This window comes from Calypte anna, chromosome 4B, assembly GCF_003957555.1.
Source record: "Calypte anna isolate BGI_N300 chromosome 4B, bCalAnn1_v1.p, whole genome shotgun sequence".
Taxonomy (NCBI): Eukaryota; Metazoa; Chordata; class Aves; order Apodiformes; family Trochilidae; genus Calypte; species Calypte anna.
The window spans coordinates 21518448-21532576 of NC_044249.1; the positions used below are offsets into that span (position 1 = coordinate 21518448).

A 14129-nucleotide genomic window follows, 5' to 3' on the forward strand; every position below is an offset into this window, starting at 1 on the left:
CTGCATTTTAAAGGGATGTGGGTAAGGTGAAGGCTGTAAGACTTGTGCAGGAGGGGCTGTTGTACAATGTATGGCTCCATAGGCAAGGTGTTCACCTTCCTCTTGATGCAAACACCCCCAATTCCTGCAGCAGAAATTTTTGGAAAGGCTCCCTGGGCATCTGTGTTATTCTGTGAGCACACAGTGAGTTGTGTCATAGGGACAGAAGAATTCAGGTCACAAAAAAAGTGCTTTTCAGAGGATGTGAATGGGGTGCTCTGAGGGTTTTCTCTGGGTGTAGCAGCTCATTTACCCTGCCTTAGGGGAACTCTCTTCAAACCTCATTTGCTTCCAGTGTTGAAGAGAGGTGAAAAGAAGAAAAGTGAGGGTTTTTTCAGGGGGAAAGGATTCTTTTCACCATTACTTTTGGGTCAATGGTGCCCTCAGAGTCTCAGAAGTTGCAGGGCAGCAAACCAGGGCTCTGCTTTTGGATCCCTGCCCAACATATTTTCCTCCTGGGGCTTTGGAATCTCTGCTCTGTCAAAAAACTTTGACTTTGCTTTTGCAAATAGGACTGAAGCTGGGAGAGGGATGGATGTCTGCTAGAAAACAGCAGCTGGAGAGGAGTAGGTGGTGGTAAAGAGTGTGCTTTGCTTAGATAAAGGCTTTAAAAAATAAATTCAGTAGACTTCAGGTTTATGCTTGCATTTTTAAAGATGGATAAGCATTCCCTTTCTGACACAAACAATTCTGTGCAGTAAATAGGTGGCAGCTACTCTTTTCAAGAACCATTTGGTCTCCTTTTCAGCCTACTCCAAGTGTTTTGCCAACACATTATCTAAACCCATCCTATATCCAATCTCCAGTATTGTAAATAGTCTTGCCCCCCATCCTCCCTTCTCTCCATCACCTCTGGGGAACTGCAAGGCTGAAGGACCCAGCACAGCCTGGGAGGGTAGAAAGAAACAAACAGAGGTGCCCAGAAGTGTGAAACAAAGGATGAGAGGGGAATAGTGAACATGACAGTCTTTTAGGACAGAAAAAACCAACAAATATTGGATGTGTTGGGTTGGATGGAGCTTTATAAAAGAGTAGGTGGCAGGAAAATGGGGATTAAAGGGTGGTTGTACTTATTTCTCATGGAGAAGCCCAAGAGGCAGCAGTTGGATGGTCAGGCAGCAGATGTCTGGGTTTCTGGAAGGTGCAGAACACATCACTAAAATGCTCTGTACTTGCTTTATTTCTTTCCCAAGCATTTGCTGTGTCTGTAGGCAGGAGGGGATGGGATGCTGGGCTCAGCAGACCTGGTGCAGCAGGTTTTGTGCTTTTGGCACACACTGAATTTCTGTTTCCAAACATACTTTGGAACGGGAAGAATAATAAAGGAGGGAAAGTAAGATTTTTGGTGAGATGAACTGGAATTCCAGACAGCTTCTGGCTTACTTGAGTGTAACACTTACTACACATTTATCTTTTAGAAGAGCCAAGCTGATTACTTGAGGGTTTTCTGTTTGCATTCCTTGCTGCAGCCATTCCTTCTTTATGACTAAAATCCCACATCTTTATGACTAAAATCCCACTAAAATCCCAATGCAGCTTTCCATGGCTTCATTCTGTTCATTTCTCTGCACTCCTTGGGCAGTGAGGTGGTTGCTGTATTGCAGAAAATGCAGCCAGACAAGAGGGTTTAATAACCTGCTCCCTGAAGAATGGGGTTTTATTTCTCAAAGGGCTTTGAGGGTTCTTAGGCCTTTGAGAATGTGTTGAATGTTGGTTGAATATCATTCAACATCAAGATATTTTCTTTTGAGTGTTTAAGGAGTTATATTAAAGAATGAGACTAAGGAGTTATATTAAAGAATAAGATTAAGGAGTTATATTGAAGAAAAATAACCCCATAGCACTGTACTGTGGAATTGGTGATCACTTAAAGTCATTATACTTCAAATAGATGCAAATAATGAATATCTTTAAGTTTCATTTGCTTTATTGATATGGTGATTTTACCATTGTTGCTTTGCTCCCTCTTATTTCACTTCTAACGTGTTGCCTTGTTTTGTTTTTCTTTTCCAGTGGTCTTATTGTTCCTGAGAAAGACAGCAATGAAACAGTACCAGAAGTTGTAGCTACTTCTGGCTATGCCCTTCTGCATTTCTTCAGTGATGCTGCCTATAATTTGACAGGGTTTAACATTACATATAAGTAAGTAGTAACACTCAGCATCACGTTGCAGGCTGAGCAAAAGGACTTTTCCTCTTTTCTCAGTTTTATCTTGAAATAAGCAATTGCCATCTAAGCATGTAATTATAAGAAGATCCTGGAATTTAGATTTTTATCTTTATTATACCCTTCAATAGATAATAACTGTGAGGTGCTCAGCATAAGCTTCAGTTGTCAGGTGGAAGTGTGGGCAAATGTTTGCTCAAAAAGACATCACATTATTTACTGGATGTTATTAGACTTGATCCAAGTCAATCAGAAGTGATGTGTTTGATGCCTGTGTGTGCTCTGATGTATTCTGTAAATAATTTTGCTCAAACACACTTGGAGAAGTGGACATATCCCACATGGGACATTCCACATGCTCTTGAGGGATCCTCATCCTTGGGATGCTCTTTCTTATTCAGTCCTTGGGTTGAATCACTTAATTCACAGTCTGAAATGATTCTGTTACCTCCTTTGGTTCTCATGGATATTTAGTCCTCACTGCTAAGCTTTTTAAAAATAATTCTAAGGTGCTCCCTAATACATTGGCTGCTTTTAGGAAGGTTTTGTTTTGAAGTGAATTATGTCAGTGTGGACATGCTAGCAGAGAAGGACTTTGCTGCTTCTGGTGGAGATCCTGGGCTTTGAGTTTTTTGCTTCTACAAATACAAATTATGTTTGTGCTGCACTGGGGGATTTTAATTTGGCTGTAACTTGCATCTGTTCTCACCTCTTTCAAAAAACTCAGCTGCAAAATCCTTGGACACAAGCAGATTTTTTTTTTTTTTTTTTCAGAAATTGAAAGTTTTTCTTAAAAACAGGTGTTTAGTTTTTTGAATACCACTCTTGGTGCTTTCATCCTTATTAAGCACTTAAATATAGAGTAGATTCTTTGGAAAACGAGGAGCATTCAGCACCCCTTGAAAGCTCAGGAAGGAATTTGGGAACCTTTGCAAAGTTACTTTGAAACAGCAGCTGAAGCAGTGGAGTTTTGAAACCAGAAACCTTGACACCATCTACTGCCAGCTCTTGGTGTTGCACCACTACAATGCAACAGAGACATCCTCTTAAAACAGGAAAAAAGAAACTTTAAAAAGTTGCCTTTTTAAAGTGCCTTTAAGATATTTTAATTTTTTTTTAACTCTTCACTTTCTCGACCACTTCAAACAATATTGTTATGGGGTTTTTTTCCCCTTCTTTGTCTTCTGGTCATTAGGTTTCCTAATTATTTGCAGAGAGCAGATAAAAAGGTGTATTTATTCCTTTTCAATTTAGCAGGTTTTGTAGTCATTCCTGGGTGGAGGTACTCAGCAGCCACTTGTGAAGTTGTGGTCATGGAGCCAGTGACTCCACCTCTCCCATGGCACTCAGAATACTGGGTTGTACTGGTGGAAACACTGACAAATCCTGGAATCTGGAGATGAGCAGGGTCTGTGCATTTGGATCTTCACCAAGGATGGTGCAGATATTCACTGCAGCTATTATAAAATCAGAAATTATTCATAACAGGCACATCTTGGGATTAATCTCAAGTGTGTTCCCTTGGTAAGCAGATCCCAGAACAGCAGCTAATTGTGAGGAGTTTAGTGTAAACTGCACAGACACCACCAAAACCTTATGCACTGATTAAATTCTTCAAGGCAATTAATTTGCATTACAAAGAGCTGCAGAATCATATTGATAACTTTTCAAAGTTGAAATCATTCAGTGATGGGGGTGACAGAGAGCAAATCCCTGCAGATTTTGTCCTGCAGGTCAGGTTCTAGATGAGCATCCTTAGTCTGGATCCTGAGAAGCAGCTGGATTAATTTCTGTCCAATATCACTGCTGTGTTCATTAGTAAGAGGAATGCTTGGGAATTCTGTCTGATTACTGACAAACCTTCTTTCCTTGATTTTGCAGTTTCAATATGTGTCCCAATAATTGCTCTGGACGAGGGGAGTGCAAACTCAACAACAGCAGCAATGCTCTGGAGTGTGAATGTGCCAAATTCTGGAAGGGAGAAGCCTGTGATATTCCCTACTGCACAGATGGCTGTGGGGCACCTGAGAGAGGACATTGCAACTTCAATGACACCAAGGCATGTTCCTGCTCAGCAGGCTGGCAAGGTAAGTCTCCTGATTAGCCAGAAGTGTGCCCAGGTGGCCAAGAAGGCCAATGGCATCCTGGGCTGGCTCAGGAACAGCGTGGCCAGCAGGTCCAGGGAAGGGATTCTGCCCCTGTGCTCAGCTCTGGTGAGGCCACAGCTTGAGTCCTGTGTCCAGTTCTGGGCCCCTCAGCTCAGGAAGGAGCTTGAGGTGCTGGAGCAGGTCCAGAGAAGAGCAAGGAGGCTGTGAAGGGATCCAGCAGAATTGCTGTGAGGAAGGGCTGAGGGAGCTGGGGGTGTTGAGGCTGGAGAAGAGGAGGCTCAGGGGAGACCTCATCACTCTCTCCAACTCCCTGAAAGGAGGTTGGAGCCAGGGGGGGGTTGGGCTCTTTTCCCAGGCAACTCTCAGCAAGACAAGAGGGCACAAAGGGTCTCAAGTTGTGCCAGGGGAGGTTTAGGTTGGAGATGAGAAAGAATTTCTTTCTGGAGAGGGTGATCAGGCATTGGAATGGGCTGCCCAGGGAAGTAGTGGATTGGCCTGATCCACTCTCTTCTTCAGAAGTAGTGGATTCTCCGTGTCTGGAGATCTTTCCAAAGAGCCTGGATGTGGCACTGAGTGCCATGGGCTGGGAACTGCAGTGGGAGTGGATCAAGGGTTGGACTTGATGATCTCTGAGCTCCCTTCCAACCCAGCCCATCCTATGATTCTATGATTAATGTGGATTTCTGTGTACAGCTCTTGCAGTTTGGTTGGGAGTATTCAAGCTGCTTCTTCTTGCTAATTATCAGCATTTTGTTCAGGAACAGAGTATCTGGCTCTTCATATCAAAAGATCACACTTCATTTGGAACAAATGTGGGTTTTTTTAAAAAATCATAACAAAAAAGCATTTAAAAATGCTTCTAACAAAACCAAAATGCTATAATAAGAGCAGTACCAACCTGTTGTGTGCAGGTAAAAACTTCAATCCTCCTTCCTTTGCACTTAAAGCAAAGTTGAGCCTGGTGGCAATACTTAAAACCTGTTTGTACACAAAGAATGCTTTTTTCTCATCAGCTGTGTCAGTCTTAGTAATAGCTTGAACCAAGAAAACATGTTTGCTTTCCAAAGACACAGTGACATGGAAGAATTAATCTTACATGAAATACAACCAGCTGCAGCACCTGCTGCCACCACTCAGCTTTGCTGCCAAACCAGCCCTTGTTTGATTCCTGCAGCACGTTTGTGTGTCTGTAAAACCCCAAATCAACCCCTGAATCCCCCCCAAACAAACCATAGCAGAGTGGGGTGAAAGCTGCACTCTCCTTGCTTATTTTGAAGCTTTTCTGCATCTGAGAGCAGTCTCTCTGCTCCAGAAACCAGGAGGTTTTTTAAGGGTGATAAAGCAGATTCCAGTTATTGCTGGTAGAAACTCAGCAAGAAGCAGCAGGGTGCTGTGTTACAGTCAGCACCATCACTCAGTTACACAGACATTCACTTTTTTGACTGCCTGAAAGCTGTCCTGATAAACTTATTCCCTTTTCAATGCCTCAACTTCTCCAGGTTCTGCCCTCTCTGGTGTCTGTATTAGCCTTGTGTCTGTAGGTGGCTGTCACTGGGAAGAAAGAAGAGCATCCATGTGGCTTTTCATGTTGCTGAGACCTTGCCACTTGCTGCTCCTCTTCTGCCACTCCACGGGGAGCTTTGAAGTGAAATGTGGCAGTGGTAATGTGGGCTTAAGAGCAGCAGAAATACAGGGAAAAAAAAAAAAGAAGTGAACGATTCACAAGAATGTAGTGCTGAGAGGGAGAGGAATGAGAAGAGGACAGGACAGGATTAGATTGTGGGGTTTTCCAGCATGCTGCTGAGCAGGACTCATGAAGGTTTTGTGGATTGTGTTGGGACTTTGGTGGGAACGTGGTGGGGTAGATCAGAGCTGGAAGATCCATCTTTGTGTGGAGCAGGGAGGGGTCTGCACCATGCCCTCCTATAACCATAGAATCATCATCATCATCATGGTTGGGAAGGACCTTCGAGATGATCAAGTCCACCTCTCAGTCCTGCACCAGTGTAACCACTAAATCCCATCAAGCACAGGAGGGGGGAAACAGTGCAGAGTGTCTGCTTTGCTCCAGCACTAGTTCATCAGGTCTGGAACTGCTTTTTAAGTCTCAAAGCAATTTCAGGTTTGAAGCATGTGGTTGGAGTTGGGAGCTGACCCACCAGGTCCATCACAAATTGCTGATGTGGGCAAGGAAATGAGGATTGCAGCTCGAATCTCTTACCTGCCCATGCACCATCTGTGTCACCTGTGGTGCAGGTTATTGAGCTCTAGATGAAATGCAGGCTTTTGGGGGGGGAAAAAAAAAATCAACTTCATTTTTAAACCTTCTTTTTCTAGGTCCTGGCTGCTCAATTCCTGTTCCTGCAAACCAGTCGTTTTGGAGCCGGGAGGAATACTCACATCCAAAACTTCCCAGAGCATCTCACAAAACTGTAATCCATGACAATAAAATGTGGATTGTTGGAGGCTATGTCTTCAATCATTCTGACTCTCAGAAGGTTTTAGCGTGAGTATAAACCTAGATAATAAAGTCTAAGTAGAGGAACTTAGATTTGAGACTTTGTTTTTAGAAAATGCCATCTGACATGCTGTGCTTTGGCTCACGCTCCATCTCCAGGGGCAAACAGCAGTAATAAAAAGCTCAAGCTCATGTTTGGGATGTGGGGAGTGCTGCTTAGGGGTGCTAATTTTGGAAAAGTCAAAGCATAAAGCTCCTGATGTTCAGTGGATTTTGGATTCATCTGCTCCTGCCAGCATTTAACTCTTCACTGCTTCTTTCTAGGCAGCTTCTAAATGATGTCTGGCCTTGGGTTCCAAGAGGGCAGCTTTGCTTCTGTGTTATTGGCCTTGCCTTATGTTTTTTTGTGTGTGCCTTCAGAGTATTTGGCTTCTTAATGATGAGTACTGTGGGTGGTGATGCAGAGTGATGGGATATCAAGCAGGGAGTGGCATTTAGGATGATGACATTTATGCAATTAGTTGAGGAGATTTAACTGAAAGGAAGAGATCACGTAGTAATTGTGTACCTCAAAGAAATCCCTCATAAAAAAAACCATTTCATGCCTCCTCTTGAGCTTATTATTATTTGGGCAGAATTAGGCAAAAGCTGGATTATTTTTTTTCCCCAGAGATACCTGCATACCTGATTTTCCTGGACCTAAGCAAGAGCTGAGTGTTCTGCACTCACATCCAGAGGGAATATTTCTTTATAGGGCAAGTTAAAGAAGAGCTAAAAATGCACACTTAGTTGTAGAGTAACTGCTGATTACCTCCACAATTTACTCTTTCAAAGTCATGCCTGATTTTTCAACAGATACCCTGTGGCTTCATTGAACACTTTCTCAGGGATGATTTTATCTTTTAAGACTGTAAGCCTGGCAAGTATAGTTCATTCTTTTATCTAAAAAGCCACAGGCCATTTTCAGGGCAGAAGCTTTATCTTGTTTTAGGTTCAAAACCTAAAACCTGAAAAAAAAATCTGCTTGAATGACAAAGACAAAATTAAAAAGTGCCTTTTAAATGCTGGCAGGTTGGTTTGGTTTTTATCTAGTATGTGGAACTTCTGTGAGCTTAGTGTAAACTTTCTCTGGTCCTCCAGGTGGATTATGTGTAAATTGTAGCTTAATAGACAATAAATTAGCTCTTGGTTTTGCATGGGAAAGAAAACAGGGTGAAGCAAATCAATACATTACAATAGACTGTGTTAGCTCTCAGGTTTGAATGAGAAGGAAAACTCAGGATAAAGCAAATCAATAAGTTACAATTAAGTAACAGAGCAGGTTTGACTGAATTTTTTTAATCCCTAAGTAGCCTGGGAGGGCTTTGTGCATGCTGAAATCTTGGTAGGACTTTTGTTAGAAATAAAATAATTTCCTGCAAGTCCCGTAGAGGACAACCAGTAGTTCTCTCTATTTTATTATCTGCTTTTCAGATAACTAATTAAGTCTTTATTTTGCAGGTATGATCTTATTTCTGAAGAGTGGCTTCCACTTGCCAATACTGTGAACTCTGTGGAGATGAGATATGGTCATTCTTTGGCATTGTATAAGGTGAGTCCTGCACCAGCACCAGTGGAAATTTTCCTTTTCCCTTCCTCTTCCCTTCCCCTTCTTCTTCCCTTTTCCCTTTCCTCTTCCTCTTTCCCTTCTCCTTCCCTTTTCCCTTTCCTCTTGCTGTTTCCCTTCTCCTTCCCTTTTTCCTTTCTCTTCCCCTTTTCATTCCCATTTCCCTTTCCTCTTCCTGTTCCCCTTCTCCTTCTCCTTCCCTTTTTCCTTTCTCTTTCCCTTCTCCTTCCCTTTTCCCTTTCCTCTCCCTGTTCTCCTTTTCAGCAGGAATCCACAACAACTTCAGTGGATTCATGACTGAATCTGAGATTGCAGGAGAATTGCCACAGCTTTTCTGGGCAACCTCTTCCAGCATCTCACCACCTTCACAGCAAAGAATTATTTTTTTTTTTACCATGCCCTTGTGTCTCCTTGAGAGAGGAGAAAGAACTCAGGCTGAGAGAAGATAGACCATAATAATTTAATTACTTACGTATCACCTCTTTCCTAAATGCCAAACCCTCCTTTTCCATCTCCACTTCTTTCAGGATGATATATACATGTATGGAGGGAAAATAGATGCAACAGGGAATGTGACCAGCCAGCTGTGGGTGTTCAACATCCCCACCCAGACCTGGACTCAGAGGGCACCCAAAGCCAAGGAGCAATATGCTGTTGTGGGCCACTCTGCACACATCGTCACCCTCCGAGACAACAGCACGGTCATGTTGGTCATCTTTGGGCACTGTCCTCTCTATGGATACATCAGCAATGTCCAGGAGTACAACCTGGGTGAGTAGGGCCTTACTTACCTCTTCAGTTTTCATATTAAAATTATTCAGATCATCCATAAGCTCAGGGCAAACCCAAGGGAACTTCTTCTCTTTGTCGTTCTGGAGAAATTCAGTCTAACTCCCAGCATTTGTGGAGCACACTGAGCAGGCAGCCAAGTGCTCACAGTTTTATGGAGTCTGTTAGGTCCCCAAACCAGAACAGCTGTAATTGAGAGGCAAAGCAGGATAACTGTGGTACAATTCCAATTCATTTTCCTCTCTCCCTCTGACAAAGCAAATGCTTTCGGCGTTATTTTTCCACCCTGCAAAGGATGGCTGTAACAGTTCAGAGCAAGTATCCACACAGTGATGATTAGCAAATGCTTAAGGGAACAGGGAATTACTTCCTGGACTTCCATTTGCCCCATTTCTTTGGGAATAGTCCAAACTTGGACTTTAAGATCACGAGATTTCCAGCAGCATCAGTGGAGAAGCAAAGGAAGCTCTGCAGATGAACTCAACTTCTGCCTGACTCAGCTGCTCTGAAATGGCTCTCTGGAGACAAGTCCCTTGCTCCACTGACCAGAGAGAGATTATTCTTCAGCACAGGACATTTACAGCATGAATGTGCTGGTTATTGTCAGAAATACTTCCCTATCTGCACTTTCAACCTGTTATCCTTATTCTTCAGTCACCTGGATCCAGAGGATCTACTGGAGGCTCCTCTGTTCACTGGTGCCACACAAGCTTTCTTCTTCTTGTTTTCTTCTGAAGAAAACAAGGATATGTGGGGCAGTGATTTCTTTCTCTGCTGTTGTTTTTCCCCCCTGTGAGATTTTGCAGACACTTGAATTCCTTTGCTTTTTGTGTGCTTGATCTCCCCTGGGGTTAGGAAGCCTGTGCAGGGCTTCATTCTCTGCCTGCTACAGAGATTTGGGATGTAATTTGGCTTTTTTTTTTTCAGTTGCTGTTATATTATGGTCTAGAGTGCTTCAAACCAATGTTATTTTAGTGAGGGAGATACAGAGCCATTAATCACATATTAGTTTTTAACTGCAATGTTCTTCAGAGTTGTACTTAACTTGGCTTCAGTGCTGTCTGCCTTTATATAAATGTAAAATGAAAGGGCTCTTGGGTACCATTCCAGATCAAACCATGGTGATGGCATTGAAATGCAATCTATTATTTCCATACTTTTAATCCCTCATTTATTTAGTTTGTCTGGAAAATAGAAGAGGTGGCTGTAGAGGAGATGTTTCTGGGTAAATTCAAAATACTTGGCAATGCTCCTTGACAACAAACTCCTCAAAGGAAAATTATTTCTGGGGATGAAGTGGTAGAGATGGTGTCTAGGTCAGAGCCAAAGGAAACCCAGTTTGTTTTACCACCAGATTTGTTGGGAAGGTCTCAATGGGGAGAAATTAACCATGTTCTGTCCCTCTCATTTTTCATTTCTCAGCCACACAGACGTGGAACATCTTACAGACGAGCGGAGCTTTGGTGCAAGGAGGGTATGGTCACAGCAGTGTTTATGATCCAAACACAAGATCAATTTATATCCATGGAGGTTACAAAGCATTCAGTGCCAACAAATACAGGCTGGCAGATGACTTGTACAAATATGAAGTTGATTCCCACATGTGGTGAGTAGTTCTACCTCCTGTATCCCACCCCCTCATCTCTGTTTGGAGTGGATAAGAAGTTGGGGTATTTGCTAAGGGTACAGTAGGATGTAGCTACCTGCATTTCAGCATAGCTTGCTCTTGGATCTGTTATTTTTATGTCCCTTTATGAATAGAGACTCATATAATCACATCTAATCAAGGCTGTGAATGAGCCAAGAAATCAGTTTTAATCTACTGTTGTATTGAAGCTGAAAAGAAAAATATTTGATGGGATTTTCTTGCCAGCAGTACAGGCTCTGCGTATGAGTGCAGTTACTGCAGTCAAGTGAGTGATAATTCATTCTGCAGTTAAGACTGCAAAAGAGTTTCTATTATAAACCCATTTTCTTTTGGCTCTGGAACTGCTTGTAACGTGCATTTCTTAAGCTGAAATCTTCTGTATTTGTTTCTGCCCAAGGTGAATTTTATTAAAAAGCTGTAGATAAAACTTCACAACTTTGAGTTACAGAGGTGAAATACATTTTCCTCTCATCTGTGTTTTTCTTCAAGATTTTTTTGAAGGCTCCTGACAAAAAGGGGACTGATCCTTTGGATGAATGGCTGTAAATTTGAGTCACCATCTCTCCTTTTTTTTGGAGATTTTAAAATAGATTATATTTCAGCACCAGCTCTTTGTGAGTCTGTACTGATGAGTAAAGTTGTGACTAATTTCCACACAACCTTCCTTCCTGCTCCATGGCACCCAGAGTAATAACCACACTTCCTTTCTTGCTTCATTTGCTCCTCCACTTCAGCCACAGAGTGGGAAAATCTGGCTGATTAGGCAGAAAATGTCACAAATGTGACAATATTCATCCCAAACTGCTGCAGCACCAGCTTCCTCTCATCACATTTATTTTGTCAATCTGGAGAGGACTGTCAGAGCAGGCTGCTTGCCTTGCAGTCAGACATGTAGGAGTCTCTTTATTTTATTTTTTTTTTCTTCTGGGTGTCATTCACTTTTTTTTTTTTTTTTTTTTTTATATGTTCTTCAGTAATTGTGGTTTCATGGAAGAGCAAACAAAGCAGTCCCTGGGTTTTTATTTTGGCAAGTGTGTTTGTCCTCATGTTCCCTCTGCTCTTTGATTGGCAGCTTCAGAATCTGTCACTGCAGCCCTGGCAGGGACAGAGGGACAGAAAGCCCCTGTGTGCTGTCATCTTGTGTTATTAAAGGTCCCTGGTCCAGGCTGACAAGTTGGGCAGAGGGAAACCTGACAAAATTCACCAAGGATAAGCATAGGGTTCTGTATCTAGGGAGGAACAACCCCAGGAACAGGGAACTGCTGGAGAGGGCTCAGCAAAGGGACACAGAGATGAGGAGGGGACCAGGACATCTCCCTGAAAGGAGATGCTGATGGACTTGGGGCTTTTAATCTGGAGAAGAGAAGAGAGGGAGCTTGTCAGTGTTGATAAATACCTAAAGGGTGTCAGGAGGATGGGGCCAGTATTTTTCCAGTGGTGCCCAGTGAGAGGACAAGAGATAACAGGCATGAACTTGAACCTGTTTAGTTCCATCTAAACATGGGGAGGAATTTCTTATCTTTGGGGGTGGCAGAGCACTGGCACAGCTGCCCAGAGGGGTGGTGGAGTCTCCATCTCTGGAGAAATAAAAACCCATTTGGACTCCATCCTGTGCAGCCTGCTCTGGGTGAACATGTCCTGGTGATGGGGTAGGACTGGATGAGCTCCAGAGGTCCCTTCCTGACATTCTGTGGTTCTCTGGGTATTTTGGTGTGAAAGTCTGGGCTTCAGTGCAAGCTAAGATTGGGGTGCAGAAGTGGTGGGACAGCCTGCAAAGCCCTGACACTGCTGCCTGCAAGCAGATGTGGCCACATTGGGATTTTCCTGCAGTTCTACCCTCTCTGATTCACCCTGGTGATTCAAGGTGAGGTCAGGGGGGAGGCTGATTGATGCTTCCCATGGTTAAGTCATGGATGAAGCATTGAGCTTTGCAAGTATTGAGCTGCAGGGCTCTGTTATTGGCACCTGCATAGATTTCCTTAAAATAGGGTGAGTTTTTTTGAGTTTTAAGCACCATCTGGTGCCTCATCTGAAACGGTTCTTTAGGTGATCATAAAAGAAGAGCTCCTAAAAAAAATTGGAGTCCTCCCAGGCAGTGTCTTTATCAGCAGGCTTAGGTGACTCTGCTCAAACTCCCAGTTACTGATAATCCCTAGGGAAGGAATTGATGGTTTTGGGATCCACAGCTTTGGAAAGAGGCTTTTGTAAATATATTTCTTCCATAAATTGGCAAGCAGATGGGAGAAGGAAATTACAGGGGGAACTGAACAGTGTGGCAAGTAAGTTGCTAAAAATTTCATTAAGAAAGGAGTTAAATACCCCCCCTCCTCTCCCTGCTCCTCCCTGCACCCCAGAACCTCCTTCAGCTGAGCCCTGGGGCTCGTTTGGTCTTTGCCAGGTATTGCTCAGTTTGCTTAACACCCATATTTTGATTTCTGCAGGACTATCCTGAAAGACAGCAGATTTTTTCGCTACCTGCACACGGCTGTGATCATGAGTGGGACCATGCTGGTGTTTGGAGGCAACACCCACAATGACACCTCCATGAGCCACGGGGCCAAGTGCTTCTCTTCAGACTTCATGGCATATGACATCGGTGAGTTCTTGCAGAAATCATCACACAAAAAGAGTTCTCAGCTCTTCAGAAGGAGCTGTCTCCTCAGCAGAGGAATTTACATGCTGAGGACATCACCCTGAGCACACTGCAGAAGAATGGGGAATCAGGAGGAGCTCATTTAGCTCCCTACCCATTACCAAGCCAATGAGCTGGTGCAGTGATTTCTGGGCAGATCCAGCAGCAGTTCCTCCTGCAACAGTTTAGGCACAACCTTGGGTATTAAAAATTAGTTCTCTAAACAGACAGCATATGGGGCTGCCAGCTCAGCCATAAAAAGCTCTCCTGCTATTCTGAGAGGGGTTTAATCTGTGATTGATCAACAAGACAGGGCTGTCAGGACACTGAGAAGGGCTGGCCCCTGCTGAAGCTTAACTTGTACAGGTTTTTTTTTCTTTCATTGCAAGCTGGCTGACTTTTTTGACTGTGCTGTTTGTAATGACTGTTTATATGTGTGCTTTATAAGCATAAATAGCCCCACAAGCACTATTTCACAATAAAGCCAAACAATTAGATTTTAGTGGGTAGGATTTTGATACAACAGCCAGGAGAGGGCAGCATTTATTTGTGAATTTGAAGTCCAGAAATGCTGCATTTAAGTAGAAACGAAGAGGAGAAGAAATGACATAAAAAAATTACAGCCACAGAATTCACACTGGAGAAAACCACTGTTCTGTACACTACCACATTCTGCCTTCTGC

General features: G+C 43.1%; 1 protein-coding gene across 1 annotated transcript in view; it reads left to right on the top strand.

Annotated features, from left to right (window-relative positions):
* Window positions 1-14129, top strand: part of ATRN (attractin) — a 152979-nt gene that overhangs the window by 47541 nt on the left and 91309 nt on the right. Inside the window, exons 5-11 of the mRNA XM_030450914.1 lie at window positions 2053-2181; window positions 4087-4292; window positions 6651-6819; window positions 8272-8362; window positions 8905-9148; window positions 10589-10772; window positions 13256-13410. Of these exons, the coding sequence (XP_030306774.1) occupies window positions 2053-2181; window positions 4087-4292; window positions 6651-6819; window positions 8272-8362; window positions 8905-9148; window positions 10589-10772; window positions 13256-13410 (1178 nt within the window). The remainder of the gene's footprint in view (window positions 1-2052; window positions 2182-4086; window positions 4293-6650; window positions 6820-8271; window positions 8363-8904; window positions 9149-10588; window positions 10773-13255; window positions 13411-14129) is intronic.